Below are 27,027 nucleotides of genomic sequence, written 5' to 3'. Positions count from 1 at the left end.
GTCTTGAGACCAGTGTGGACTACAGAGTGATCACAGTGAGTGATTATGGTGCTGTCTGGAATGAAATGAGAGCCTGAATGAAGAGACCTCTTCCTCCAAGCCCATGCTCTTATTAAAAATAACAACAGAACACGGTCATAAGAAATAACATGAAACATTTATATAGGAAAAACAAAAATGGGAACATACATAGCACAAAAAAATTAAAATAAAGGAAAGCATGGAGAGGAGGAAGAAAAAAAAATAACCTAAAAGTCAAACTCTGATTTAAAACAGACATGAAAGCATAAAGATATAATAACTATGCAAGTCAAACACTGTGAGAATGCTGAGGCATGTTCCATAAAATCTCAGCAAATAATATAAAATTCAATCTTTAGAGACAGAGAGAAACAGTAATCCAGTTTCAGGGTCAACAGTTGCTCTCTGCAACAGCTGCAGGTAGGTGAGGTTCTCGTGCGTGTTGGGGTCAAAGAAGCCCTTGGTGTCATCACCTGGGTCTGCCAAGATGCTGTTCATCTCCTCATCAAAGTAGCCACGTTCGTAGGCCACTTCCACGGGCACGCGGTGGCTGTGGACTGGGTCAATTACACCACCAGTGGCAATCTGGGCCTCCAAAAGACGGATGCCATGGTTCTTGACGATCAGGTCCCTCTGCATGGCCTGGAAGAGGGAGATCTGCTCCCCTGTGTAGGGGTCCGTGTAGCCCGTCACCGCCCGCTCGGCAGACAGCAGCTTCTCCTGGACCTCGCCCCCCACCAAGCCCTCTGCCACGGCCTCCTCCACAGACAGCCTGCGGTTGTGCACCGGGTCGATGATGAAGCCAGTGGCCGCCTGGGCCTCCAGCAGCACCAGGGCCGTGCCGGGCCTCAGCACGCCCTTCCACATGGCCTGATAGATGCTCATCTTCTCCTGGCGCCCGGGCTCTCCATGCACGGGTACCAGGACGCCCGCAATGCAGCTGGTGCCCTCCAGGTAGCGCTTGACAGAGTCCATCTCTGTCACCTCCCGCAGGCTCTTGGTCCCCTGGGCCAGATCCCGCAGGGTCTCGGGGTCCAGGATCCCGGACGTGTGCAACTCAGAGGCCGTCACCTGGCGCCTCAGGCCACGGAAAGACACCTTGCTGAGCCCTTCTTCTGTCTCCTGGATGACCTGGGTGAGGATGGAGATCAGCTGGTCCAGGCCCAGGGTGCCGGCCAGGTGGCGGGCCAGCAGCTCCTCGCGGCGGGCCTGGCTCAGGTAGGAGGAGAACAGCACCTTCCACACGGAAACCCGCTGGTCCCGGAACTGTCCACGCTGAACCTGCATGGTGGCGGCTCGCAGAGCCTGCTCCTGCTGCTGCCTGGCCCTCTCAGCGTCCTCCTGGACCTCGCCCTTGTCTGGGAGGGTCTCCGAGCTCCCGGCTCCAGGCTCCTGTTGGTCCAGGGAGGGGATGCTCCGCTTTGGGTCGGCCTCCTGCGTGTCCTCAGCCTCCTGCGTTTCCTCGGCCTCCTCGATGATGGTGGTCAGCCTTCTCCTCAGCATGGGCAGAGTCAGCGTCCCAGAGCTGAACTGGGCCAGCAGCTCCTTCCGGGTGTCCTCTCTCACATAGCTGGATGCCAGGACGTCCCACACGGGGACCTCTCGTCCCCGGAGAGGCCCCCTTTTGACCTGCATGGTGGCCTTGCCCAGGGCCTCCCGGGCATCCACTCCTGGGCTGCCGTCCTTGGCCCGGGCCAGCAGCGAGGTGAGGGTGGCACTCAGGTCCTGAACGGTCAGCCCGCCAGCTTGGTAGCGACGCAGCAGGTCCTGGCGCAGGCTCTCGGGCACCTCGCGGTAGAAGAGGAGCTCCCACACTGAGACGCTCTGACCCTGGAAGTCGCCTGATCCCGGGGTCACACGGGCCTCCCGAAGGGCGCGCCTCAGCTCCTGGCTCAGCTGGTGCACGCTGGAGCCCTTTCCTGCCAGCTGCAGCATGTACAGCCCAGTGTCCGGGTCCCGCACACAGCGGCGCAGCAGCTGCAGGTAGGTGAGGTTCTCGTGCGTGTTGGGGTCAAAGAAGCCCTTGGTGTCGTCCCCGGGGTCGGCCAGGATGCCGTTCATCTCCTCGTCAAAGTAGCCGCGCTGGTAGGCCACGTCCACGGGCAGGCGGTGGCTGTGCATGGGGTCGATGACCCCACCCGTGGCGATCTGGGCCTCCAGCAGGCGGATGCCGTGGTCCTTGACGATCAGGTCCCTCTGCATGGCCTGGAAGAGGGAGATCTGCTCCCCCGTGTAGGGGTCCGTGTAGCCCGTCACCGCCCGCTCGGCAGACAGCAGCTTCTCCTGGACCTCGCCCCCCACCACGCCCTCTGCCACGGCCTCCTCCACAGACAGCCTGCGGTTGTGCACCGGGTCGATGATGAAGCCTGTGGCCGCCTGGGCCTCCAGCAGCACCAGGGCCGTGCCGGGCCTCAGCACGCCCTTCCACATGGCCTGATAGATGCTCATCTTCTCCTGGCGCCCGGGCTCTCCATGCACGGGTACCAGGACGCCCGCAATGCAGCTGGTGCCCTCCAGGTAGCGCTTGACAGAGTCCATCTCTGTCACCTCCCGCAGGCTCTTGGTCCCCTGGGCCAGATCCCGCAGGGTCTCGGGGTCCAGGATCCCGGACGTGTGCAACTCAGAGGCCGTCACCTGGCGCCTCAGGCCACGGAAAGACACCTTGCTGAGCCCTTCTTCTGTCTCCTGGATGACCTGGGTGAGGATGGAGATCAGCTGGTCCAGGCCCAGGGTGCCGGCCAGGTGGCGGGCCAGCAGCTCCTCGCGGCGGGCCTGGCTCAGGTAGGAGGAGAACAGCACCTTCCACACGGAAACCCGCTGGTCCCGGAACTGTCCACGCTGAACCTGCATGGTGGCGGCTCGCAGAGCCTGCTCCTGCTGCTGCCTGGCCCTCTCAGCGTCCTCCTGGACCTCGCCCTTGTCTGGGAGGGTCTCCGAGCTCCCGGCTCCAGGCTCCTGTTGGTCCAGGGAGGGGATGCTCCGCTTTGGGTCGGCCTCCTGCGTGTCCTCAGCCTCCTGCGTTTCCTCGGCCTCCTCGATGATGGTGGTCAGCCTTCTCCTCAGCATGGGCAGAGTCAGCGTCCCAGAGCTGAACTGGGCCAGCAGCTCCTTCCGGGTGTCCTCTCTCACATAGCTGGATGCCAGGACGTCCCACACGGGGACCTCTCGTCCCCGGAGAGGCCCCCTTTTGACCTGCATGGTGGCCTTGCCCAGGGCCTCCCGGGCATCCACTCCTGGGCTGCCGTCCTTGGCCCGGGCCAGCAGCGAGGTGAGGGTGGCACTCAGGTCCTGAACGGTCAGCCCGCCAGCTTGGTAGCGACGCAGCAGGTCCTGGCGCAGGCTCTCGGGCACCTCGCGGTAGAAGAGGAGCTCCCACACTGAGACGCTCTGACCCTGGAAGTCGCCTGATCCCGGGGTCACACGGGCCTCCCGAAGGGCGCGCCTCAGCTCCTGGCTCAGCTGGTGCACGCTGGAGCCCTTTCCTGCCAGCTGCAGCATGTACAGCCCAGTGTCCGGGTCCCGCACACAGCGGCGCAGCAGCTGCAGGTAGGTGAGGTTCTCGTGCGTGTTGGGGTCAAAGAAGCCCTTGGTGTCGTCCCCGGGGTCGGCCAGGATGCCGTTCATCTCCTCGTCAAAGTAGCCGCGCTGGTAGGCCACGTCCACGGGCAGGCGGTGGCTGTGCATGGGGTCGATGACCCCACCCGTGGCGATCTGGGCCTCCAGCAGGCGGATGCCGTGGTCCTTGACGATCAGGTCCCTCTGCATGGCCTGGAAGAGGGAGATCTGCTCCCCCGTGTAGGGGTCCGTGTAGCCCGTCACCGCCCGCTCGGCAGACAGCAGCTTCTCCTGGACCTCGCCCCCCACCACGCCCTCTGCCACGGCCTCCTCCACAGACAGCCTGCGGTTGTGCACCGGGTCGATGATGAAGCCTGTGGCCGCCTGGGCCTCCAGCAGCACCAGGGCCGTGCCGGGCCTCAGCACGCCCTTCCACATGGCCTGATAGATGCTCATCTTCTCCTGGCGCCCGGGCTCTCCATGCACGGGTACCAGGACGCCCGCAATGCAGCTGGTGCCCTCCAGGTAGCGCTTGACAGAGTCCATCTCTGTCACCTCCCGCAGGCTCTTGGTCCCCTGGGCCAGATCCCGCAGGGTCTCGGGGTCCAGGATCCCGGACGTGTGCAACTCAGAGGCCGTCACCTGGCGCCTCAGGCCACGGAAAGACACCTTGCTGAGCCCTTCTTCTGTCTCCTGGATGACCTGGGTGAGGATGGAGATCAGCTGGTCCAGGCCCAGGGTGCCGGCCAGGTGGCGGGCCAGCAGCTCCTCGCGGCGGGCCTGGCTCAGGTAGGAGGAGAACAGCACCTTCCACACGGAAACCCGCTGGTCCCGGAACTGTCCACGCTGAACCTGCATGGTGGCGGCTCGCAGAGCCTGCTCCTGCTGCTGCCTGGCCCTCTCAGCGTCCTCCTGGACCTCGCCCTTGTCTGGGAGGGTCTCCGAGCTCCCGGCTCCAGGCTCCTGTTGGTCCAGGGAGGGGATGCTCCGCTTTGGGTCGGCCTCCTGCGTGTCCTCAGCCTCCTGCGTTTCCTCGGCCTCCTCGATGATGGTGGTCAGCCTTCTCCTCAGCATGGGCAGAGTCAGCGTCCCAGAGCTGAACTGGGCCAGCAGCTCCTTCCGGGTGTCCTCTCTCACATAGCTGGATGCCAGGACGTCCCACACGGGGACCTCTCGTCCCCGGAGAGGCCCCCTTTTGACCTGCATGGTGGCCTTGCCCAGGGCCTCCCGGGCATCCACTCCTGGGCTGCCGTCCTTGGCCCGGGCCAGCAGCGAGGTGAGGGTGGCACTCAGGTCCTGAACGGTCAGCCCGCCAGCTTGGTAGCGACGCAGCAGGTCCTGGCGCAGGCTCTCGGGCACCTCGCGGTAGAAGAGGAGCTCCCACACTGAGACGCTCTGACCCTGGAAGTCGCCTGATCCCGGGGTCACACGGGCCTCCCGAAGGGCGCGCCTCAGCTCCTGGCTCAGCTGGTGCACACTGGAGCCCTTTCCTGCCAGCTGCAGCATGTACAGCCCAGTGTCCGGGTCCCGCACACAGCGGCGCAGCAGCTGCAGGTAGGTGAGGTTCTCGTGCGTGTTGGGGTCAAAGAAGCCCTTGGTGTCGTCCCCGGGGTCGGCCAGGATGCCGTTCATCTCCTCGTCAAAGTAGCCGCGCTGGTAGGCCACGTCCACGGGCAGGCGGTGGCTGTGCATGGGGTCGATGACCCCACCCGTGGCGATCTGGGCCTCCAGCAGGCGGATGCCGTGGTCCTTGACGATCAGGTCCCTCTGCATGGCCTGGAAGAGGGAGATCTGCTCCCCCGTGTAGGGGTCCGTGTAGCCCGTCACCGCCCGCTCGGCAGACAGCAGCTTCTCCTGGACCTCGCCCCCCACCACGCCCTCTGCCACGGCCTCCTCCACAGACAGCCTGCGGTTGTGCACCGGGTCGATGATGAAGCCAGTGGCCGCCTGGGCCTCCAGCAGCACCAGGGCCGTGCCGGGCCTCAGCACACCCTTCCACATGGCCTGATAGATGCTCATCTTCTCCTGGCGCCCGGGCTCTCCATGCACGGGTACCAGGACGCCCGCAATGCAGCTGGTGCCTTTGAGGTATCTCCTCACATCTTCATTCCTTTCAATCTGATCTACTGTGGTTCTGCCTTCTTCCAGGTCCTTCAGGGTCTGCTTTGTGATGACGGCTGAGCTGAGCAGTTCCTCTGCTGTCACCTGCATTCGTAATCCTCGGAACCAGAGCTGCCGGCTTTTGCCCTCCTTGTCTGCAATCATTTGTAGGATAAGTTTTACCACTTTCTGCAGTGCCCGCTCTGTGTCTTCTTTGTATAGCCTAACTAACTCCATCTTTTTGTCCTGTGACACATACTCTGAGTTCAGGAGCTCCCACACGGATATCCTCTGGCCTCTGTACCTCCCCACAGTCACCTCCACCTGCTCTGCCTCCAGGGCCCTTTTGGTGGCCTCGTCAACATACTCCATGTCCTTTTTGTCCTTGACCACTGGGAACAGAGCCCAGCCTGACTTCTCCTCCCTCTGGCACCTGTCCTGCAGCTCCTGGTATGTGACCTTCTCCTGCGTGTTGGGATCCACAAACCTTTTCCTCATGTGTTTCTGATCAGCAACGAGCACTACCATGTCATCACAGAGACAGCTGCGCCTGCAGGCTACCTCCAGGGGCACGCGGTGGTGGTGCAGTGGGTCAATGACCCCTCCTGTGGCCACCTGCACCTCCAGAAGCCTCAGTGCTTCCTCCCTCCTGACCAGCTTCTTCTCCATGGCCTGGAACAGTGGGATAGTCTCCCCCGTGGCTGGGTCTTCGTAGCCCTTCGCTGCCTTCTCTGCATTCACAAGTCTTTCCCTCAGGTCTTCACCCACCAGGCCAGATGCGATGGCCTCATCCACGCTCAGCCTCTGGTGGGTGCAGGGGTCCATTAGGTACCCGGTGGCAGCCTGTGCCTCCAGCAACTGAGCTGCAAACCCTGCAGGGATGAGTTCTTCCCTGCCGGCGGCATAGAGACTCATCACTTCCCGGGTTAGGGGTGTGGTCACCCCGGCAATGCAGCTGCTGCCTTCTAGGTAGCTCTTTACCTGCTCCAGTCTGCTGAGGTCCTGACTCCTCCTCTCCCCACTGTGGAGTGCATCCAGCGTCTTCCTGTCGAGGATCCCAGAGTTGAACAGCTCCGTGGCTGTCACTTCGCCATGGATGCCTGCCACCTTGAATTTTTGGTTTTGCTTCTCTGTTTCTTCCACCGTGGAGGTGATAACCTCTAGAAGTTTCTCTAGGCCTATGTTCTGGGATCTGTAGTCCCGCAAAAGCTTTCTTTTCCTTCCTTCTGTAAAATACTGGGAAGAGAGCAGGTCCCACACAGACACCGTCTGGCCTGCAAACTTCCCTACGTACATTTTCATAGTTCTGGACCTCAGAGCTTGCCTTGTGGCCTCATCAATGTATGTGCAGGTTTCTCCTTTCTTTACAATTTCCAACATGAACAGGCCCGTCTCGGGGTCCTCCACGCAGCGCTCCAGCAGCTGCAGGTAGGTGAGGTTCTCGTGAGTGTTGGGGTCAAAGAAGCCCTTGGTGTCATCGCTCGGGTCAGCCAAGATGCGGTTCATCTCCTCATTGAAGTAGCCGCGCTGGTAGGCCACGTCCACGGGCACTCGGTGGCTGTGGACAGGGTCGATGATGCCGCCCGTGGCAATCTGGGCCTCCAGGAGGCGGATGCCGTGGTCCTTGACAATCAGGTCCCTCTGCATGGCCTGGAAGAGGGAGATCTGTTCTCCAGTGTAAGGGTCCGTGTACCCAGTGACAGCACGCTCGGCTGACAAGAGCTTTGTGTAGGTTTCCTTGCCGAACATCCCTGCCTGGAAGGCCTGCTCTACAGTTAGCCTCTGGTTCTCCACAGGGTCAATGATGAACCCGGTGGCTGCCTGAGCTTCCAGCAGCACCAGGGCTGTGCCTGGCCTCAGAATGCGCCTTCTCAAGGCCTCCGGGATGCTCATCCTCTCTTTTGTGCCCTGAATAAGGACCCCAGCAATGAAGTTGCCTCCTTCCAGGGACCTCCTCACACTGTCCATCTCTGTCACTTCCTGGACCGTCCTCTTCCCCTGATTGAGTTCATCCAGCGTCTGCTTGTTGATCAGCTGGGATCTAAACAAGTCCCCAGCTGAAACCTGCTTCCGGAGCCCTTTGAAGGTGGCCTGTGGGGGCTGCTTCTCTGCAGCCTCCACCAGGGTGGTGACCATACTGATGACCTGCCGCAGGGCAGCAGCCCTCCCGGAACAACAAAGTGCCACCAGCTCCCTCCGCTTTTCGGCTCCAACGTACTCAGAGTGTAGCAGGTCCCAGAGTGACACGCTGTGTCCTTGGAACCTCCCCATGCTGATGGGCACCTTCATGGCCCTCAGAGCCACTGCAGTGTGGTCATCCACTTCAAGCACAGTGTTCTGGGTCAGTGGCAGCAGCCACAGGCTGGTGTCAGCATCCAGCACACAGAGTTCCTTGAGCTGCCGGTATGTCACCTTTTCATGGGAGTTGGGGTCAAAAAAGAGCTTGTTTTCCTTCTCAGTGGTGGCCAGCATCTGGCTGGTCGGTTCGTCTAGGAGGCCAAGCTTGCAGGCCGCTGCCTGGGGCAGGTGCACTCCGTGGACGGGGTCCACAACACCGCCTGTGGCCAGCTGCACTTGCAGGAGAGGAAAAGCCTCACTCTGGGGGACAAGCCCCTTCTCCATGGCCTGCCATAGAGAGAGGGAGCCTCCTGAATAGGGGTCTGGGTATCCCGTCACAGCCCTTTCCGCTTGCCTAAGCTGTTCGCTCAGCTCCCTGCCCACCAGGCCAGCCTTCACTGCACCCTCCACTGACAATCTCTGGTTGGTTAGCGGATTGACAAGGAAGCCAGACGCCACTTGGGCCTCCAGCAGCTGCTGGCCGAGGCCTGTGGGCAGGAGGCCATCTTTTACAGCCTGGGCAATGCTCATCTTGGTCCCCGAGGGCTGCAGCAGCACACCGGCCACACAGCCTGTGCCCCAGAGGCAGGCCTTCACAGCAGGCTGTTTGGCTACCTCAGCAGGTGACTGCACACCCTGTGCCAGCATTTCCAGTGTCTCTTGGGTGATAACACCAGCATCTCTTAGCCAAATGGCAGGGACCTCACCCCGAGGGCCCGGCACAGTGATGCGGGCCCGGGCCAGGAGCTTTGCTTCCTGCACCCAGGCGCGCACAGTCTCTTGCAGCTGCGGCACAGAAGTCTTCCCAACCCTCACGTCCTCAAGGAAGCCTCTGCGCTGCTCCTCAGTAAAGTAGCAAGAGGTGAGCAGGTCCCAGAGGGACAAACCATCATCGGTGCCAGCTGAGGCCTGCAGGGTCTCCTGGATCTGTGTGTCTGTGGGGACTGTAGGAGCATCTTCTGTCAGAGGCAGGAGGTGAAGCCCGGAGGCTTTGTCCTGGAGACACTGCTCCAGAAGCTGGGCATAGCTGGTGTGTCCCCGGCCATCAGGTGTGGGGAAGGTCTCAGGAGAGCTGGACAAGGTCGCTTCCATCTCCAGATCGATGCAGCCACGCTGGACTGCCTCAGGCATGGGGAGATGGAGGTGGGTTGTGGGATCAACGACCCCTCCAGTGGATACCTGGGCTTCTAGTAGGCGGGTTGCCTGCTCCACAGGGATAAGGCCCTTCTTCATGGCCCTGAACAGGGACACCTTCTTCCCAGAAAAGGGGTCTCTGTAGCCAGTGATAGAATGCTCTGCTCGTTTCAGCTTGCCATACACTTCTGCTCCCACCACTCCCCTGCACACAGCCTCATCTACCGACAGGGTCTCCAGACTGCGGGGGTCCGTGATGGCTCCCGTGGCTGCCTGGGCCTCCAGCAAAGCCAGGGCTACGCTAGGCGCCAGGAGCTTCTGCCTCATGGCCTGGTAGAGACTGAGCCGCTGGTTAGAGGGTTGTAATAGCACACCGCCTACAGTGCCTGAGCCCCGAAGGTGCCTGCGAACATGGTCCATGTGAAGAAGGGTGTCTGGGCTGACCGTTCCAGTCAAAACCTGGTCCAGGAGCTCCTGGGTGATGATGCGGGCCTCCAGGAGCTGGTAGGCCGTGACTCGGCCCTGTAACGCAGGCAGTGTGATGTCTGCCCACCTCCTCATCTCTTTCTCCAACAGCTGAGTGACCTGCTCCAGCGTGACCTTGCGCCTCCGATAACGCTGCAGCAGCTGCCTCCTCCAGTCCTCTCTGAAATATTCCGAGTTAATCAGCTCCCACGCAGAAACTCTTTGCCCCCGGAACCGTCCATATCTCACGGATAGCAGCAGGTTCTGGAAGGCCTGCCGGGTGGAGCTATCTACCAGCTGGGGTCGTGTACTGCTCAGGGGCAGGAGGTGCAGGCCCGTCTCCGGGTCATGGACACAGCGCTCCAGAAGCTGCAGGTAGGTGAGGTTCTCGTGCGTGTTGGGGTCGAAGAAGCCCTTGGTGTCATCAGACGGGTCCAACAGGATAGAGTTCAGCATCTGGTCAAAGTAGCCGCGCTGGTAGGCCACGTCCACGGGCAGGCGGTGGCTGTGCATGGGGTCGATGACCCCACCCGTAGCAATCTGGGCCTCCAGCAAGCGGATGCCGTGGTCTCTGACAATAAGGTCCCTCTGCATGGCCTGGAAGAGTGAGATCTGCTCCCCAGAGTAGGGGTCTGTGTAGCCGGTCACTGCACGTTCTGCAGACAGCAGCTTTGCATATACATCGGGCCCAATGACACCAGCCCTCAGGGCCTCCTCCACGGAGTATCTCTTGTTCTCTTTTGGGTCGATGATAAAGCCCGTGGCAGCTTGGGCCTCAAGCAATATCAGAGCAGTCCCGGGCCTGAGGAGGCCCTTGCTACGGGCCTCGTAAATGCTGAGGCGTTCTTGGGAGTCAGGCAGCAATAGGCCTGCAATGCAACCTGTGCCCTGCAGGTACCTCTGCACCGAATCCAGGTTGCCCACATCTTGGGCTGAGGTCTGTCCACGTTCCAGCTGCTCAAACAGGTCCTGGTTGATGATCTCAGCCTTCAGCAGTTCTCCTGGTGTCACGGTGTCCCTCAACCCAGCAAAAGTGACTTTGGCAGTGGCTGCAGCCTGCTCAACAATGGTCTTCAGCTCAGCTGCCAGCTCCTCCACTGACAGGGCCCCTTCCTGGTGCTGCTGGGCAAGCATTGCCCTCTGCTTAACGGGAACTGCGTCAGAAAAGAGCAGTTCCCAGAGGGATACAGGCCGGCCCTGATACCTCCCTACAGAGATGGAGGTTGTAGCCTTGCTCAAGACCTGCCGAGTACAATGATCAATGAATGTGGTGGGTCCCTGAGGCTCATTTGCATGGGGTTCTCCAGGGAGGGGCAGGAAAGCGAGCCCTGTCTCTGGGTCAGTGACAGAGCGGACCAAGAGCTGCTCATAGCGAAGGCTATCATGTGTGGTGGGATCTAAAAAACCCGCTGCCTGAGAAAGACATTGCTGAGTCTCTTCATCCAGGCAGCCAAAGCGCAGGGCAGCCTCCAAGGGCAGCCGGAATTTACGGGCTGGGCATATAAGGCCACCTGTGGCCAGCTGGGCATCCAGGAGGCGCAGAGCCAGGGGCTGGTCCACAAGCTCCTTCTTCATAGCCTGGAAAAGGGGGATGCAGGAGCTGCTGAAGGGGTCGTAATACCCTGTCACCGCCTGCTCTGCCACCAGGAGCTGCTCGTGGAGTTCTGGGCCAACCAGGCCTGCCTTGACCGCCTCTTCCACCCAAAGACGCTGGCCTGTGGCTGGGTGCACGAGGGTGCGGGTGGCAGCCTGGGCCTCTAAGAGTTGCAGCGCAACGCCCCTTGAGAGCAAGTGTTCAACTGTAGCCTGGAAAAAGCTCTTCTTGTGGCCTCCGGGTAACAAGACAACCCCTGCCAGCCCCCCGGTGCCCTCCAGATAGCGCTGCACCTCGGGTCGTGTGCCCACATCTGCCACCACCAGCGTGCCCTCCTGCAGGCCTCGGACTGTCTCCTCATCCAGTACTCCTGCCTCCAGCAGCATTGACACGCTGGCTGCCCCACTCAGGGTGCGGAAGGTGGTCTTCAAGGGCAACAGAGGCAGCCCCGAGCTGGGGTCTTGCACGCACCTACCCAGCAGCGTGCAGTATGGTAGCTGCTCCAGCGTGTTGGGGTCAAAGAAACCTGGGGCACCCGTGCTGGACTCTGACTCTAACAGGCTGAGCCATGTCTCCTTATCTAAAAGGCCCTGCAGGCAGGCTAGCTCTGGAGCCACTTTCACACCCTGCGCTGGGTCCATTAGGCCCCCAGTAGCTATCTGGACCTCCAGCCATCTCTGCCCCAGGGTCCTGTCTACAACCTCCTTCCCGATGGCCTGGAAGAGGGCCAGCTTTCCACCCCCATAGGGGTCGGGATAGCCAGTAACTGCACGCTCAGCAGCCAACAATTTCTCCTTTAGCTCCAATCCCACCAGACCCCGCCTTAGGGCCTCAGACACAGGAAGCAGCTGGCCCTGGGCAAGGTCCACGAGGCCCCCAGTGGCTGCCTGGGCCTCAAGCAAAGCCAACCCAAGCCCAGTGGGCAGGAGGCCCTGCTTCATGGCAGCATAAAAGCTCTGGGTCTGCCCTGAGGCCTCCACATACACCCCAGCAATACTTCTGCCTGTGGTAGGCGGGGCAGCCGCTGCTTGGGGCCCCGAAGGAGTGCAGGCTCCCATCTGGTGCGTCATGATTGTAGGGACAACTGACTGCTCAGTGCCGTTGGCAACCACGACATCACGAGGAGGGGCCTGGCCGTTCATCACGGACAACTGGTAACGCAGAACTTGCCCAAGGTCCACTTGTGTCCTGTAGGGAACAGAAAGACTCAGTCAGGGACCCTGAATAGACTGGGCAGGTGAGAAAGATACAATCATGGGGGTCAGACACAGGTCCTTCTAAGCTGACTGAGTCCTGAATCCACACCCAGATGTGAGGACAGGAGGTTCCCTGAGCAGCCACAGAGGTCCATGGTAGCCAAGGGCCCTCCAAAGGAATGAGCAAACCTATTGTTGGGGGGAAAAGCCCTGTCCTCAAGATGGATTAAGACAGGCTGCTCTGATGGTGCACGCTTTTCACGCCAGCATTCAGGAGGCAGAGGGAGGTGGATCTCTGCGAGTTCAAGGCCAGCCGGGTTTACAGAGTGAGTTCCATGACAGTTCTGGCTGCTATACAGAGAAACCCTGTTCAATAATACCCTCCCCCCCCCCAAACAAAGACAGGCTGCCCCAAAAAACTTAGACAATGCAAGAGACCAGCCTGTTCCTTACTTTAAGTTATACTATATTGTGTAAAACGGTGTTTTGCTTTGTTGTTTTCTTTAGGCTGTGCATAGAAAACCAGGAGACTCCATTTGCCATTTTGGCTTTTGCCATTTTGAGGGAAGTAGACTGCAGGCCATGGGTGGCTCCACCAACAGCACCATCACATCAGGCACCAGCCACAGCACTGACTGAAACGGCTTATTCCTGGGAGTAGAAAGGAAGCCACCTTACAAATTCACCAGGGTGAGCTCAGACGATAGCTGCATGTGGGGCATTAAAGCCATCTCAAGGAAACCAGGCCCAAGAACTTACCCGACGTTGACTCCGAGAAAAGGGAATAACTCCCTCATCTGGGTCCCGTTAAAGTGATGAAGGCCTAACACTTCGATGACCTGGCCTTACCTCATCCAGTCACCTGGTATACGCATCAAGGACAAGCAAGCAGAGGATTCCCCAACTATCGCTACAGCTTTCGCTTGACCCTGTCCTCTGCCGTTGATGCACCCTACTTGACTCCACGCCCACCCATCTTTTTGTCCCTCTGGACCTGGCCCTGAACCCATCGTTTCCTGTTCTTGGAACTTGCTTTGGCCTTTCACCTTTCACCTGTCACCTCGTGGGTAGACTTTACAGCTTGGTTCTCAAACCCTGAGTGTGGCAGTTCCCCCTCAATGCGGATTTTACTTCTTATCAGTGCAGCCTCTCCCAGCTCTGAGGGCTTTCTCTGAAGCCGGCTGCAGCCTCTTTAACGCGTGTTCATTCCCTAAACCACATATCTATGTATAAATACACAAAGAGATTCACTGTGTGCTGCGTGATAGGTGATAAGAGTTTAGCAATTAAGATTGGAATAAATGAACTTGCCTTCACCTTGGCTGGGTTACTGGAGTAGGTGGGGTTACATGAAGAATTCTTGCATTCTGAAACTACTGAACCCTGTAAATTTGTTGTCATTCTGTCCATTCTGACAGTGTAGAAAGACACAAACATGTCTGTCCACATTTCTGGCATAGTATACTCATAACGCACAGGGATCTGGGGCCTCTCAGGACTCCCTGTGGAACACAGCTGGCCTCTACTCCAAGCCTCCAGGATTCTAGTGCACAGGGCTTGGGGCCTTCCCGAGCATCCCTCTTCCCCAGCCCTGCCTTAGTCTCAGAAGGTGTGTGTTGGGCCTTCACGCCTGCCTGGGTCCTGGGTCACCTGGCTCCAGGCTTCTACGTGTCTGCCAGGCCTTGGAGCTTTTGAGCTGGACTGAATTGATTACCCAGAAAGGCAACTCAGAGTCCTAACCTGCAGGACATGACTGTAACCTTATTTGGAAGCAGGATCTCTGTGAATGTAACTAAGATGAGATCATCCTGAAGCCCTGCTGGCCCAAATCCAGTGCACCTGGCATCTCTGGAAGACAGCAGTCTTGCTCAAGGAGAAGACAACCACCCCGTAAGCTGAGCTTGCACACGGCGCTTTCTCTTAGTCCACAGCCTCGGCATTGCCAGAACGTTCTCTCTGTTCAGAAGTTCATCCAGGCTGCTCCTTGCATGAACTTTGGGAGGTGCTGGTCTACCCTTTCCCAATACACATTTGTACTGTGGAACTCAACAGGCAACTTTGAATCTGCGTGCTCAGTGAAATAAGAGATTCTTGGCCTGTCCCCAGATCTCTAAACCTGCAGCTTGAGCCAGCCAGTCCCAAAGTCATATCCTGTTCTGTGTCCTTGTTGATACAGATCACCTAGTGCTCTTATACATTATATGTCCCTTACGCTCTGCTGTCCATCTATCTATCTATCTATCTATCTATCTATCTATCTATCTATCTATCTGTTTCTTTTTCTTTTCTTTTCTTTTCTTTTCTTTTCTTTTCTTTTCTTTTCTTTTCTTTTCTTTTCTTTTCTTTATGACAGGGTTTCTCTGTGTAGCTCTGGCTAGAATTTACTCTGTAGTCCAGTCATCTGCCTCTGCCTCCCAAGTGTTGGGATTAAAGGCCTGAACCCAGCCAGTCTGTTCTTAAAAGGTGCTTCAGTGAGTACAGCTGCATGCCGTCTGTCCACTGGTCCACCTCACACCCATCTAAGTTCTCATGGTTTTGCCACAGCACCTCAAAGCTCATTCTGTCACTTCTTAGTCAGGCTTCCTGCTCCTGCGGCCCAGGCTTCTGTACTATGTACCTAGGAGCCCTCCATGCCCTCACCAGCTACCTTTAAGGCTCCTCACCAATGCCTACACCACGTATGGAACGTGGAGGGCAGGTAAATGGGAAATGAGGCTGGCTTGCTGGGAAGCATGGCCAAGGCAGGTGCAGAGCCTGTCCTGTGGAGGGTAAGTCAGGCGTTGCTACCACACGATTTGGTAGAATAGACACCATTCATTCCGCTTAGAGAGGGTTATGAGCATATGGCCCCACTGACCCCTTCAAGAATTGTCCTACATGAGGACCTGTGACAGGTTCAAGCCCCTTGACATGACTTGAGGAGACTCTGCAGGCTATCAAGTCCTGGCTCGTAGGGAGACTACTGGGATGACATGCCAGCCATAGCTTAGGCAAAATGTCCTTCTTCATTCTCTCCCCCAGGCTGGTCCTGAGCCTTCTGGGGTATCCTACCATCAGTCTGCTGCTCAGAGTCTCAAGCCTCAAGCCTACAACCAGGCAGGCACCTGGACCAGGTCAGCAGTGTGGACCAACAACCTGCAGCAGAGCAGGCAGAGCCCAAGCTGCTAAGATAAGGTGAGCAGCCACCATTCGGTTCTTCAGGAGTGGAAATGCTCTTGGGGTACAGAGTGGGGCATGGAAAAAAAAAACATAAGACATAAGGTGGCAGGGATAAGATCACAAAACACTGGGAGTGACCAGTGGGACAACTGCAAGGGCCCAGGCAGCTACATTGTTAGAGGCCCCAAACCAGAACAGTAAACCTCAACATGGAGCAAAACTCCTGGTCAAGCATGAGTCTCAGGTCAGGGTGGTCAGAATGACTTGGTTAATTCATCCCAAACTCTCAGATCCGTAGGTTCCCTCGATGCCCTATACCCGAAGAGATTCCTCCTCACAGACAGCCTGCCCCTGCAGGGGCCAAAGGCCTCCTATCTCCTACAGCTCAGCCTGGGGCCCTAAAAGGAGGTCAGGAATCAACCTAAGAGGATGGGAGGGGCTGGGCCAAGAATCAGGTTGGCAGGGGAAGGGATTTCCCAGAACAGGGGACAGACAGAACACAGTGGTAAGGACCATGGGAAGCATGAACCGTTGTCAGGCTGCATCTGCGGCCTGTGGAAGGCTGTGTGTGGCTCTCTGAGGAAGGCGGCCCAGGCATGGGCAGTTTGCTTGTAGCATGGTGCTGATCCTGGGCCTCCCAGGCTAGTCTTTGACTTATCTCTTAGGAAGGGAGTGGTAGGGCCCCAAAGACACAGCAGCAGAGTCCAGGTGCTGACGACGACCCAAGGAGCCTGAGAAGGGGCAGCCAAATGGGTCTAGCCACACAGAGTTCCAAAACGAATTAGTAGAGCAGGTAGCCCTAGAACAAGCAGGTGAAGGGGCCACTGATAGGCACACGTATGAACAAGAGCCGAAAGCAGGCGCCACGCAGCGTTAGGATGATCTTCTTATGCGCTATGTAAAGATCATCCTTTCATTATTCAAATACAGATTTCTGTACCCACAGAGTTGAGTATAGACCAGACTTTTGTATTGGCATTTTTATTAAGTATCTCCCTGCCTCGGTATTTTGTACACATTGGTCTCCATCACCCTCTGATTGGGTAAATAAATTGCTGACCGGCCTAAAGCAAAGTAGGAAAGGGAGGAAAGACTTCCTGCTGAGATAGGAACTCTGGGAAAGCAAGACACGGAGGAAGTCAGACGTGCGAAACAAGCCATGTGGCAGAACATAGATTAATATAAATGGGGTAACATAGGTTGTAAGAGCTAGTCAAGAACAAGAGTTCTCTAAGGCCTGAAACTATTATAAATAAATACAAGTCTCGATGTCATTATTCAGAGCCGGGGTGGACATAGAAAGTCCAGACGGTTTTAATCCAGCCTCCAACTCTTGGAGCCTCCAACTTTTTGGGCAAGAAGGGACCTCATGAGAAACGGGTGCAAGGAAGAAAGCAAGGGAGGCTAGGTCTTCTGGAGAAGAGCTCTGGTCAGCTACTCACTGACCATGCTGATGACCATGCTTTGGCAGTGACATGGTTTATGGTTCATGCTTCCCATGGTCCTTACCACTATGTTTTGTCTGTCCCCTGTTCTGGGAAATCCCTTCCCCAGTCAACTTGATTCTTGGCCCAGCCCCTCCCATCCTCTTAGGTTGATTCCTGACCTTTTAGGGCCCCAGGCTGAGCTGTAGGAAACAGGAAATTGGCCCCTGCAGGGGGGAGGCTGACTGTGAGGAGGAATCTCTGCGGGTATAGGGGCATCAAGGGAATCAAGGGAATTTGAGAATTTGGGATGAATTAACCAAGTCATTCATCCTAAGTTAGAGCCTTGACCATCCTGACCCTGGGACCTGGGACCTGGGACCTGGGACCCTAGAACAATCAACAGTTCCTAGAGCCTGAGTGACTGGGGTTCTGTATCAGCTTGGTAGGGTCACAGGGCTGCTTTACGGTTGCCTCATGTCTTTAGGGAGAACAAACCAAGGAGTTCCTTGGCCATGGAGGATGAGGTGTTCACTGCGGGAAGGCCAAGAGGTCAGCGAAACTGGCCTGGGCCCCTTTCACTGCTTAACAGAAGCAGCTGGCAGATGGAGAGCAGGGACAACCGCTTACAGGCACAGCCCAGACTTCGGCTCCCAGGTGACACCCTGCGGTCTGGGCACCATCTCTCGGACATAGTATTTCTATTCTAAAACATGGCTTTCCCATAGTGCTGGGTGCTCCCACCCAGAGCAACTCAGGCCCAGGATCCAAGGCCTGGGAGCAGTGGCCTACACACTGGGCGAGTGAGTTGCAGGGTCCAGAGAAAGAGAAACACTAGAGAGGGCAGACCTGAGTGGCAGGGGGAGAGGGGCCACTACACCAGGATGTAGTAGTCCTCACAGCCACGTGGCAGCTGATGGTAAATGAGAGTGTACAGCTACTCTGACCAGAGGGTAGACTCCCAGAGAGGGGGGTCTGGTGTCTGGTCACGCCCCAGTGACCCCAGCCAACAGTGTGTAATAAGTCAATGGCATTTTTTTTTTCTGGATGACTGGGAGAGGCAACAAATGCCCAGTACGACCGGAAAGCCACCATAACAGGATCAGTTCCACTCCCCCCACCCCCCAGACCTTCTTCTACTGCAACTCCTCAAGTAGGCACCCAATGGCATCCTAGAGACTGGTTCTGAGGCCCAATGTGACTGTGGTAGACACGGGGCTGCCCAGGCTTGCCTATTTTCAGGGACAAGTTAGACAGCATGGCAGGCCAGCCTCTGCCACCAACTTGTCTCCTGTCTCCTCCATGGCAGCATGTTAAGACCACCCCGAATGACTCATTCCAGACTCTGCTTCCCAACATTGCTTTGGGTACCTTTGTTGCACTGAGCTGGGGGTGGGGGAATGGGAGGGAACCATGCATGGTGCTGCCCAGGACAGGGCAGAGCACAGAGGAGGGGCCCTGGGGTGGTAGAGGCTGGTATCCCTTGACATACGGCTGGATGTGGGTGAGGATCCAGGACAAGCAGCTCACTGCCCAGAAATAGGTGGAGCCGGGAGCCTTGGGACTACAGTGGGGAACCATACCAGAAGGGCATGGTCTTGAGTAGCCCTTGACCTGGACATGGACAGCCAGCCCTGACAAGCATGCTTTGTGCAGAAAGGCAAGGCCTGGGTGAGAAGCCAACACAAGCTTAAGCAAGCAGCTCAAGTTCCCTGAACAAAGAGGAGATTCAAGGTGGGAAGCCACTGACAAAGATCCAGAGAGCAGGGACTCTGGGGAAGGGGTGGGGTGAGAGACTGAGTTCTGCTGTGTGAGATGCAGCCTGTGGTTGGCAGCCACTCCCTGTTGGCTTGTGCGTGACCTTGGGCCTGGTATGACTCTCCCTGGGCCCTGCCTCTTCCCGGGAAGGTAGAGGAGTAGACACTGGCATCTGCAGTAGTTGCCTGGGAAGATAACCAGACACACGGGTCAAGAATTCAGGTGCCTGAGGGGTATGTAGAGCTCCTTCAAGGAAGGCAGGAAACGCAGGCAGTGTCGGTAAAGGAAAAGGATGGGAGTCCCAGGTCCGGACAGCAGCATCAGTGAACCATGTTGGGGCTGGGGAAGCCCACACTCCCCTGGCAAAGAGGTCTACGAGAAATGAAGTCCTCCTTGCCTCGCTAGTGGCCCACCATGGGCTTCCCTGGGTGCCAAGAGAAAAGAGGATCAGCACTCCCGGGGCATCGGATGACATCTGTCACCACATTGAAGGGTGGATCCCTCACCCCAGGCTGGGACAAGGATGGGCACAAGGACCCACCACTGCCACCGCTGCACTGAGCTAGATCAGAACAGAACCAGGAGGCCAGGCAGACAGCCCAGTGTGCATGGAGATTGAAAACTTGGCTTCTGCCCCATTGCAGGCAAAACGAAAATGGGTATCAGTTGCACCTTGTCCCCAAAGACAGGAGTCAAGGACCCTGTGCAGATTGGCATGATAAGCAAGTGGGGGTAGAGACACAATCCTGTTTCCCTTCCTCTTCTTCCCATGGGTCCTGATACCACCCAAGGGGCCACCGCTGTGGTTGCTCACCCCGGACAGCTGGTAGCTCCTCCTCTGGTCAGCAATGCCTCCCTCACCTGATCGGGGCTGCCAAGAGCCGATTGTCAGCCCAAACGCCTCTATCGTAAGATTTCTCACCACTAACCCCACTTCTTGCAAGCAGGAGGGCAAGGAGTGCCCCACCTGCAGAACCAAACAGCACACCACAGACCCTGCTGGAGACCGCTAGACAGCCCCCACCCACCCACGTGCTCGTCTGCACAGCAGCGGGGCAAGGGCCTCGGCCTCGGTTTCCCCACCCATCTCAAGGCTGGGGGCGGGGCAGCTTCCCACCTCCAGCCCTGAGCTCAGACTGCCCAGGGTGGTAAATGGGGCCCAGAACACTGGGCTCCTGGGTCCGTCACTGGAGCCACTGGCCTCTGGCTCCCACAGGTGTTTCAGTTTCATTCCTCCGACCTGCCCTTATTTCCCCACCTGTGGCGACAAGGCTGGCGCGACGTCCGTCTGTCCGAGGTCTCTCTGCTCCCTCCACACGGGAGCCCCGCGCCACGAGCATTTAAATCTCCGTGGCCCCTCCCTGTGGTGACCCAAGTCCCTTCCCCATTGAGGGCGGTAGGCGGAGCTTGAAGGCAGGTTGGGCACCCATAAGACAGGTGGGGTGGGCAGGTGAGTGCAAACTATGGCACGGGGCAGGGCTATCTCTGAGCCACTCAAGCTGGGAGAGGCTGCTGAGTTGCAAAGTCCCTCCCTTCCTCTCTCCTGACTACAAGTCACTGAAAAAGAATTCGGGGCAGGCACCGGGGTGGGGGTGGGCGGAAGCAACCTGCTTTTGCCCTGTGGCTTTTGAATGGCTTTTGCAAGGGAAATGAAGACCCACCAGAGAGACTTTCTGTTCCCCAAACTCCTCTTTATTGCTGAGAGTGAGAGCCACAAGCCCACTCCGTGTGCTGTGACCATGTCCGCCCCCCCAGCTCCTGCTCAGTCCCTGATCGTGCTCGCGCGGTTCCTGTCCCTCTGCTTGGAGTCTTCACGGTTTCTCCTCAGTGGGCTGCTCTGAGGTTTTCACCTTGTAGGAGCTAGGGTCTCTGTGTTCTTTGCCGGTTGGCAGCCCTGTCTACAAGGGATGGCCAGGCTTCACCTCACCGCTCAGTTCCTCCTCCCCAGCTCAGATTAAGTCCTCGGTCCATCTGGAGGACCTGGCCCCCGGCTCTGAAGCCCACCCCAGCTCTCACCTTCTGAGACAGGGGTCTGCTAGAGCCCATTCGGATGGAGGTCCAGAGCCTCAGGGTGATGACCTCAGGGGCCGGCACACTAGGAGTCCAGCACAGGAACCTTTCGTGGATCTGCTGGCTGGTTCTCCCCTTTGCTGCTCAGAGATCCCAGGTTGCTGGGCCAAAGCGGGCGCCAAACCTCTCCTACCCACCCACCACCTGGCCCCAGAAGAACTTGCGTGTCCTTTCCTCCCCCAGCTCTCACCTCTGACTGGGTCATTTTTTACCAGAAATTCATCCAGAGCTGCCCAGCCACCTCCAACGCGAACCATCAAGGCTCCTCGCGCTGCCTGCAGAGCATGGCGGGGGGGGGGGGGGGGGGGAGCCAGGGAGGGCGGAGGTGTGAGGTGAGGTGTCAAGCCTTCTATGTAGGGATTGGGGGCTCTATCCTTCCTACAGTCACAGCTCCACACTCACACTTGCTCACCAAGGCTCCCTGGACCCTGGGCCTGGCCCTGGTCACTGGTGTACTTGTCTCTTCCGTGTTTCTTGACCTGACCAGGCTGTTTGGCTGTTTCTGGCCACTGGGGAGCTTGTGGTGAGGCCCACATTTCCCCCAGGTACAGCCAGGCCAGTTTTGTCCATCGCTGTCCTGCTCCCCAGCTGCCAGGAAGCTGTCCACAAGGTCCTACTGGGAAATGTTGCAGTGCTGCCTGTGGCTTGGGGTATGACACGCACACACCCACCCCACCAGCCACTTTATTCTATGGCCGAGGCAACATAGGCCGCTTCCCCATAAGATCCAGGTATATGTTGTCCCCTTGCTGTGAGGTGAAGCCGAGCCCCTTTCATGTGGCCGGAAGCGAACAGAGCATGTATCTGCCTGCCCTTACCTGTTCCTGGTGGCCCTGTTCCAGCTGTACCCACTGGTCCCTTTTCTCCTGGTTCCTCTTGCTATGCTCTGTCTTCCTAGGACTCCAGTTAGCCATGACGACCTCTGCCCACCACGGCCTCCAGCTCAGTTCTTCTGGAATCTTCCCCAGGAGGCAAGCCTTAGCTCTACTCCCCAGGTCCCCAGGCGGCCCCTGGTCAAGATTCCTCAGAGCCAGGACCTCCCTCGAGGCTTGAGTCCAGCGCTTTAGGCTCAGGGCCCCAGGCAGCTCCTCTAGCACCCAGCTTTGGGCTTGTACCACCTATGTATTAGGGAGCAGTGTTAGGGAACTAGGGGACCCCATGCTCAAAATTGCCCACCCCTCCACCACCTCTCTTGAGCGAGTGCCTCCATTTTCCAGAACCTCTCGGCAGTCCTGCCCAGCACTTTAGGCCTTCCAGCTTCTCCTAAAGGTCAAATGGTCTGTCATACAGAGTGTGGCTCCAGAAAAGAGGGTCTAGGACACTAGAACCAGTGTCATCAGGCTAACCCTGGGTTGATCCATAGTTAACAGTGCAGGCCAGAGCCTCTGGCCGCTGGTCCCACCTTGGTCTGTAAGGCTTCAGCCTGGCTCAGCCTATGGGGGCACAGGACCAGCTTCTCTACAAGGTGGCCCACAAGCAGCAGCATCCTTTCCAGGGCGGGCATCCTGGAGAAGAGATGAACAGACATGAGCAGGGGAGAGGGCCAGTACACGTCAGGTAGGGGACAGCTGGCCAGCAAGCTCACCTCTCACAGGAGGGACTAGACAAGGCAGCATGGCAGCCCAGCAGGTCTATCAGTAGGTCCAAGTGGCAGGCGCTCCCATGGACAGTGTCTCCTCGCCTCCTCAACCATGACACCGTCAGGGTTTGCTGTCCCCACAGGAACTCCTGCCATGGGAACAGCCCGCTGTACTGCTGGCCCTCCGGGTGGGAAAAGCTGAGGGGTGAGATCTCTTCTCCTCCATGTGCCTCACATCTTGAGCCCTCTTCCTCACTGCGTTCACCCTGTGACTCACACTATCCATCACATTAGCCAGAGGACCACACAGGCTGGCCCAGTCCTTCTACCCCTAGGCCTCTTCAGTGCAAGGGAAGGCAGCTGCACCCAGCGTTGTGCTGACGCTCAGCGGAAGGTGAAGAAAGCCAGCAAGATCCTCCCTGTGGCTGAACTGTAGTTACCATCACTACCGCCTAATTCCCATGCCGAAGTACAGCCTTTACTTAGAAAGACACAGTTGCGTGCACAACCAACTGTAGACTGAGACCGCGTAGACAGTAGGTACCAATATGACAGCTACCCCCAAAAACAGCGGGAGAAGCTGGGTGCTGGTGGGGCACGCCTTTAATCCCAGCACTCGGGGAGGCATCGGCAGGCAGATCTCTGTGAATTCAGCCAGCCTGGTCTACACAGTGAGTTCTGGGACAGCCAAGGCTACACAGAGAAACCCTGTCTCAAAAAAAAAAAGGGGGGGGGATTTGGGGCCTGGGAAGATGGTCCACTTGGTAAAGTATTGGCTGAAAAGCATGAGGATCCGAGTTTGGTCCCTAGCATCTATGTGAAAAACAGATAAAACAGATCAGTACGGGGGAACACTGGTAATCCCAACACTAGAGAGGCACAGGTAAGCTTCCTGGGACTGGATGGCCAGCCCAGTCTGGACAAATAAGAACTGCAGGTTCAAGAAGAGAGGCTCTGACTCATCAAATAAGATGGAGGGCCTGAGAGATGGCTCAGCAGTGAAGAGCACTTTCTGCTCTCTCGGAGAACCTAGTTCAGTTTCCCGAACTCAGGTCAGGCAACTCACAGCTGCCTCTAACTTCAGCTCCAACGGATCTTGTGCCTTCTTCTGGTCTATGTGGGTAACACACACACACACACACACACACACACACACACACACACACACAGCAAGAGAGAGAGGGGGGGAGAGAATTAAAGACAAAACAAATCTTCGAAAATGATAGAGTGGCTCAAGCTTGAGGAAGACGCCAGATGCCAACTTCTGGCCTACACATAGCATACACGCACACATACACATAAACACCTACACCTACGAAAGGGACTGGGATTTGCACTCAAAAGGCACAGAGTGCACCTGAAAAAAAGACACTACGTACATGGTAAGGAGAGCGGCAGATGAAATCCTTCCTCCCAGCTCTCAGGAGCCAGCCCTGTCCACTTCAAACTTTCAGCCCTCAGAACTTTGAGTCAGGGTGTAACCACAGTTTCAACTTCCCTGTGGGTGACAGCTGGTTCCAGTGGCCCTGGATACTATCAGAATCCCAAGAATGAGAATCTGAGGACCAGTGAAGGAACCCAGAACTTCTGGGCGGACAGCAAACCTCAAGAAGTCCCGTGTTATAGAAAATGGGGCAGAGCCCACTCTTGCCTCTTTGTGGCAAAAAATGCTGGCCAGTCCCAGACTGTGCATCAGAAATTTCTTTCATATTTTCTTTGCAGCTCTTGCATAAATGCAACTCATTCAGAGCAATGTTTTGGCCTTAATTATGGACTCTATTTGCTAGAAAAGGCGTGAAGATACGTCAGCCCCTACCTCTACCCATACAGCCTGGAGGCTCGACAGTGCTGTCCAAACAGGAGCTGTCCAAACAGCCAGGGATGGGCTGGTCTCAAGCCCCAACCCCACTGGGAAAGTTGTGACCTTACGTGGAGATTTGTGGCTGTCCGAAGCTGGGAACTGAGCTACGAAGTCATCATTAGAAATCCCTCTAGCTAGCTGGGCGTGGTGGTGCACACCTGTGATCCCAGCACTTGGGGAGGCAGAGGCAGGTGAATCTCTGTGAGTTCGAGGCCAGCCTGGTCTACAAAGCAAGTCTAGGATAGCCAAGGCTACACAGAGAAACCCTGTCTCGAAAAACAAACAATCAAATGAAAAAGAAAGAAATTCCTCTGCTGCCTCCACTTCCCTTCCCCAACCCCGCACTCTCTTCACTCCTAGAGTCCTCTGCCTCAGTTCTTCCTACCAGCAAACAGTTCAGCCTTAGAGTACCCTAGTTGTCCAGCGTCCCTGTGGCCACCTCTCCTCCCAAGGGATTTTTGGTGATACCTTCTTCCCCCTAGTTTTTCAAGGCACCTGGAAGGCTGGGTTCCAGTCACCCTCAGGCCTCAGCTCCTCGATGGCTCCCTGCTCTGCCAGGCCACACAAGATCTGCACAGCTGGCTCCCATATGGCCTCCTGCCCAGTGTCTTGCTCTTGAGTCTCTAACCAGTGCCCCTCCAGGGGCTTCGTATCTGTCTGAAGCATGGCTAGGGAGAGATATGACCACCTGAGAGCCCAGCCTTGGCAAGACCTTCACACTCACCCCACCTTGGCTTCTTGAGCACCTGGGCCTGATCCTACCCCCAGGCCTGGCAATGACCTCCCAAATGTTCCCAGGTACCCCCAAGGCCCTGGTGTACCTGATGAAAGGCTCGGTTCCCAGATGGTCACTGTGGTTGCTGCCGCCTGACTGGAGGTCTCTGCCCACTGTGCCAGCTGTTCAAGCCGCTCTGCTAGCTGGGCCAGCTGGACACTCAGCTATGGGAGGAAACCAGCATTGTTCTAGACATCCCTAGCCAGGGACAGAATGTACGTTCTCCCAGCAACTCTAGCGCCCTGGTACAGGGGACTACAGTCTCCTCAGAGGGTATGAGGTAGACTGGACGTCTTTCTTCTACGTGGAGTCACCTGCTTCGGATCCTTGAGCCCAGGATGTGCTGAGACAGACCCCTCTGGTCCAAGCTGGGCCTCCAGGCCTGCTGCCGGTGAGGGCTTGGAGGACTCTGTCCTTTGAGCATATAGCAGCTTCTGCTGGACACAGGCGACTTGCTCCTCGGTCAGCCTTACACGCTCCTGGAATCCATCCAGCTGCCTTCGTACCAGCTGAGCTTGGTCGCCTACAGCCGGAGGCAAGAGGCCAGGGAGGAAACGCTGACATTGAAGGGGAACTGGGGGACCAGCAGCGGGGATGAGAGGACAAAGACATTGAGGCCTTGGTACCCGCAGGCCCTGTGCCTGGGAAATGGCACAGATGTCTGCCCAGGGCTAAAGGTAGGGTGGGCTCCAGAATGTGAGCCTGAGCACATCTCGGCTGGGGCAACCGGCCAACTGAGTGACTGGGCTGAGGTCCACTTACCAGTGAGAAGCTCCGCCAGCCTCCGGCCAGTCTCCAAAACCCTTTCCAGGCCTTTGGCATGTGCCGCAACCCCCTCACACACCTCCTGTGAACAGACACAAGACACTGAGCCTGTGATAGCCCACAGACTCCCACCCCAAGTCTGGGCCACACCTGGAGGTTCTGCAAAGATTCCTTGGGGCTCTTGGGCCCCAGCTGCAGCTCAGCCAGGAGCTGTTCACTCGGGCCCAGCTGCACCAGCAGAGCCTTGCAGGCTGTTTCAAAGCTCTGGGCTGCTGGGACAAGTTGCTTCAGGAGCCTCCACCTTGGGGTAAAGATGGAGGAGCTGTCAGTGGCCCCCTTCTTGCCCTGGCACCCTCACGGGCCCCCACCGTGGTCTCACCTGGTTTCTGCCTGCTGTACCAGGTGGTGCCATCGTGTGCACAGCTCTGACGGGATTCCAGCCTCTTGCAATCTTGGCTCCGTGTGTGGCGCACGCTCTCTCAGCAGCCGCAGGAGCAGCTGCCAGACGTGAGGTTGGAGGGACTTGTGAAGGGCTCTGGGCTCCCTGCTTGCTCTCCCGCCACTGGCCCTCACTTTTAATCAAGGGGAATCACTTGGGAACATTAATGAGTGTTTTCTTCCAGCCCACCCTGGAGGACCAAGGTGTATTCAAACACACAGTGACCACTGTCATTTGCCAGTGGCTTGGCCTGGGGCCCAGAGGACAAAATGTCCCCACCTGTCTCTAGCCCCTGGCCCTGTACCTCCTGTTCCCGCAGCTGGGAAGCAGCCAAAGCGGCATCTGCAGCCAGGGGTCCTTGCGAGGCCTGCAGTTCCTCCATGCCATCCATCCAGCTGCACAGCGTGTCCAGGGGCGCTAGAGGTACCTGAAAGATGGATGTACTCACCTCATCTGGCCTCCTCTTAGGCTTCCCACACTCAGAGCTGTCCTGACTCACCTGGAACGGCTGCCCTCTTTGCCTGCAGGGCCCCATCTCCACGGCCTCAGTCACTACGGTCTCAGTCACCACGGTCTCTGTGACCTCTGTTACCTGGACAGCACGGGAGCCCCACCAGGCCCAGGGGATCCCTGGTGGAAGTGGGCCTCGAGGAGGAGCTACAGATGGAGAGAGATCCCCCCGGGTCCTGGGGCTGCTGTGAGGCCTTGGGCTGCCGCGTGCACGGCTCCTCCTCTCCCCCAGGCAGCCAAGCCTTGAAACAGGGTTTCCCATTGTGGATGCGGAGCACGTTGAGG

The 27,027-nt window shown here is 57.6% G+C and overlaps 2 protein-coding genes across 5 annotated transcripts; both read right to left on the bottom strand.

Annotated features, from left to right (window-relative positions):
- Positions 1-138: 138 nt before the first annotated feature.
- On the bottom strand, positions 139-22,279 carry Eppk1 (epiplakin 1). Of its 2 annotated transcripts, none has more exons than XM_060389236.1 (2): positions 22,216-22,279; positions 139-12,394 (listed from the first exon to the last, which is right to left on the bottom strand). In XM_060389236.1, exon 2 carries the CDS (start codon positions 12,346-12,348, stop codon positions 370-372), a length of 11,979 nt encoding a protein of 3,992 aa, XP_060245219.1. In that variant the 5' UTR covers positions 12,349-12,394; positions 22,216-22,279; the 3' UTR covers positions 139-369. The 2 variants fall into 2 exon arrangements, with proteins under 2 accessions (XP_060245219.1, XP_060245218.1); XM_060389235.1 differs by lacking the exon at positions 22,216-22,279 and adding an exon at positions 20,002-20,085.
- LOC110562720 (uncharacterized) lies at positions 20,420-27,027 on the bottom strand. Of its 3 annotated transcripts, none has more exons than XM_060389237.1 (15): positions 26,732-27,021; positions 26,537-26,659; positions 26,173-26,291; positions 25,944-26,094; positions 25,791-25,875; positions 25,343-25,551; positions 25,075-25,192; positions 24,749-24,921; positions 22,399-22,541; positions 22,216-22,318; positions 21,632-21,931; positions 21,226-21,426; positions 21,004-21,088; positions 20,760-20,893; positions 20,420-20,641 (listed from the first exon to the last, which is right to left on the bottom strand). In XM_060389237.1, exons 1-15 carry the CDS (start codon positions 27,002-27,004, stop codon positions 20,555-20,557), a joined length of 2,304 nt encoding a protein of 767 aa, XP_060245220.1. In that variant the 5' UTR covers positions 27,005-27,021; the 3' UTR covers positions 20,420-20,554. The 3 variants fall into 3 exon arrangements, 1 of the variants encoding a protein (XP_060245220.1); XR_009593679.1 differs by having other exon boundaries at positions 20,506-20,641; positions 20,760-20,838; positions 26,732-27,023; XR_009593680.1 differs by lacking the exon at positions 21,226-21,426 and having other exon boundaries at positions 20,506-20,641; positions 20,760-20,838; positions 26,732-27,027.

The sequence above is a fragment of the Meriones unguiculatus genome, chromosome 8, assembly GCF_030254825.1.
Source record: "Meriones unguiculatus strain TT.TT164.6M chromosome 8, Bangor_MerUng_6.1, whole genome shotgun sequence".
Taxonomy (NCBI): Eukaryota; Metazoa; Chordata; class Mammalia; order Rodentia; family Muridae; genus Meriones; species Meriones unguiculatus.
This window is presented reverse-complemented; position numbering and strand designations above follow the sequence as displayed.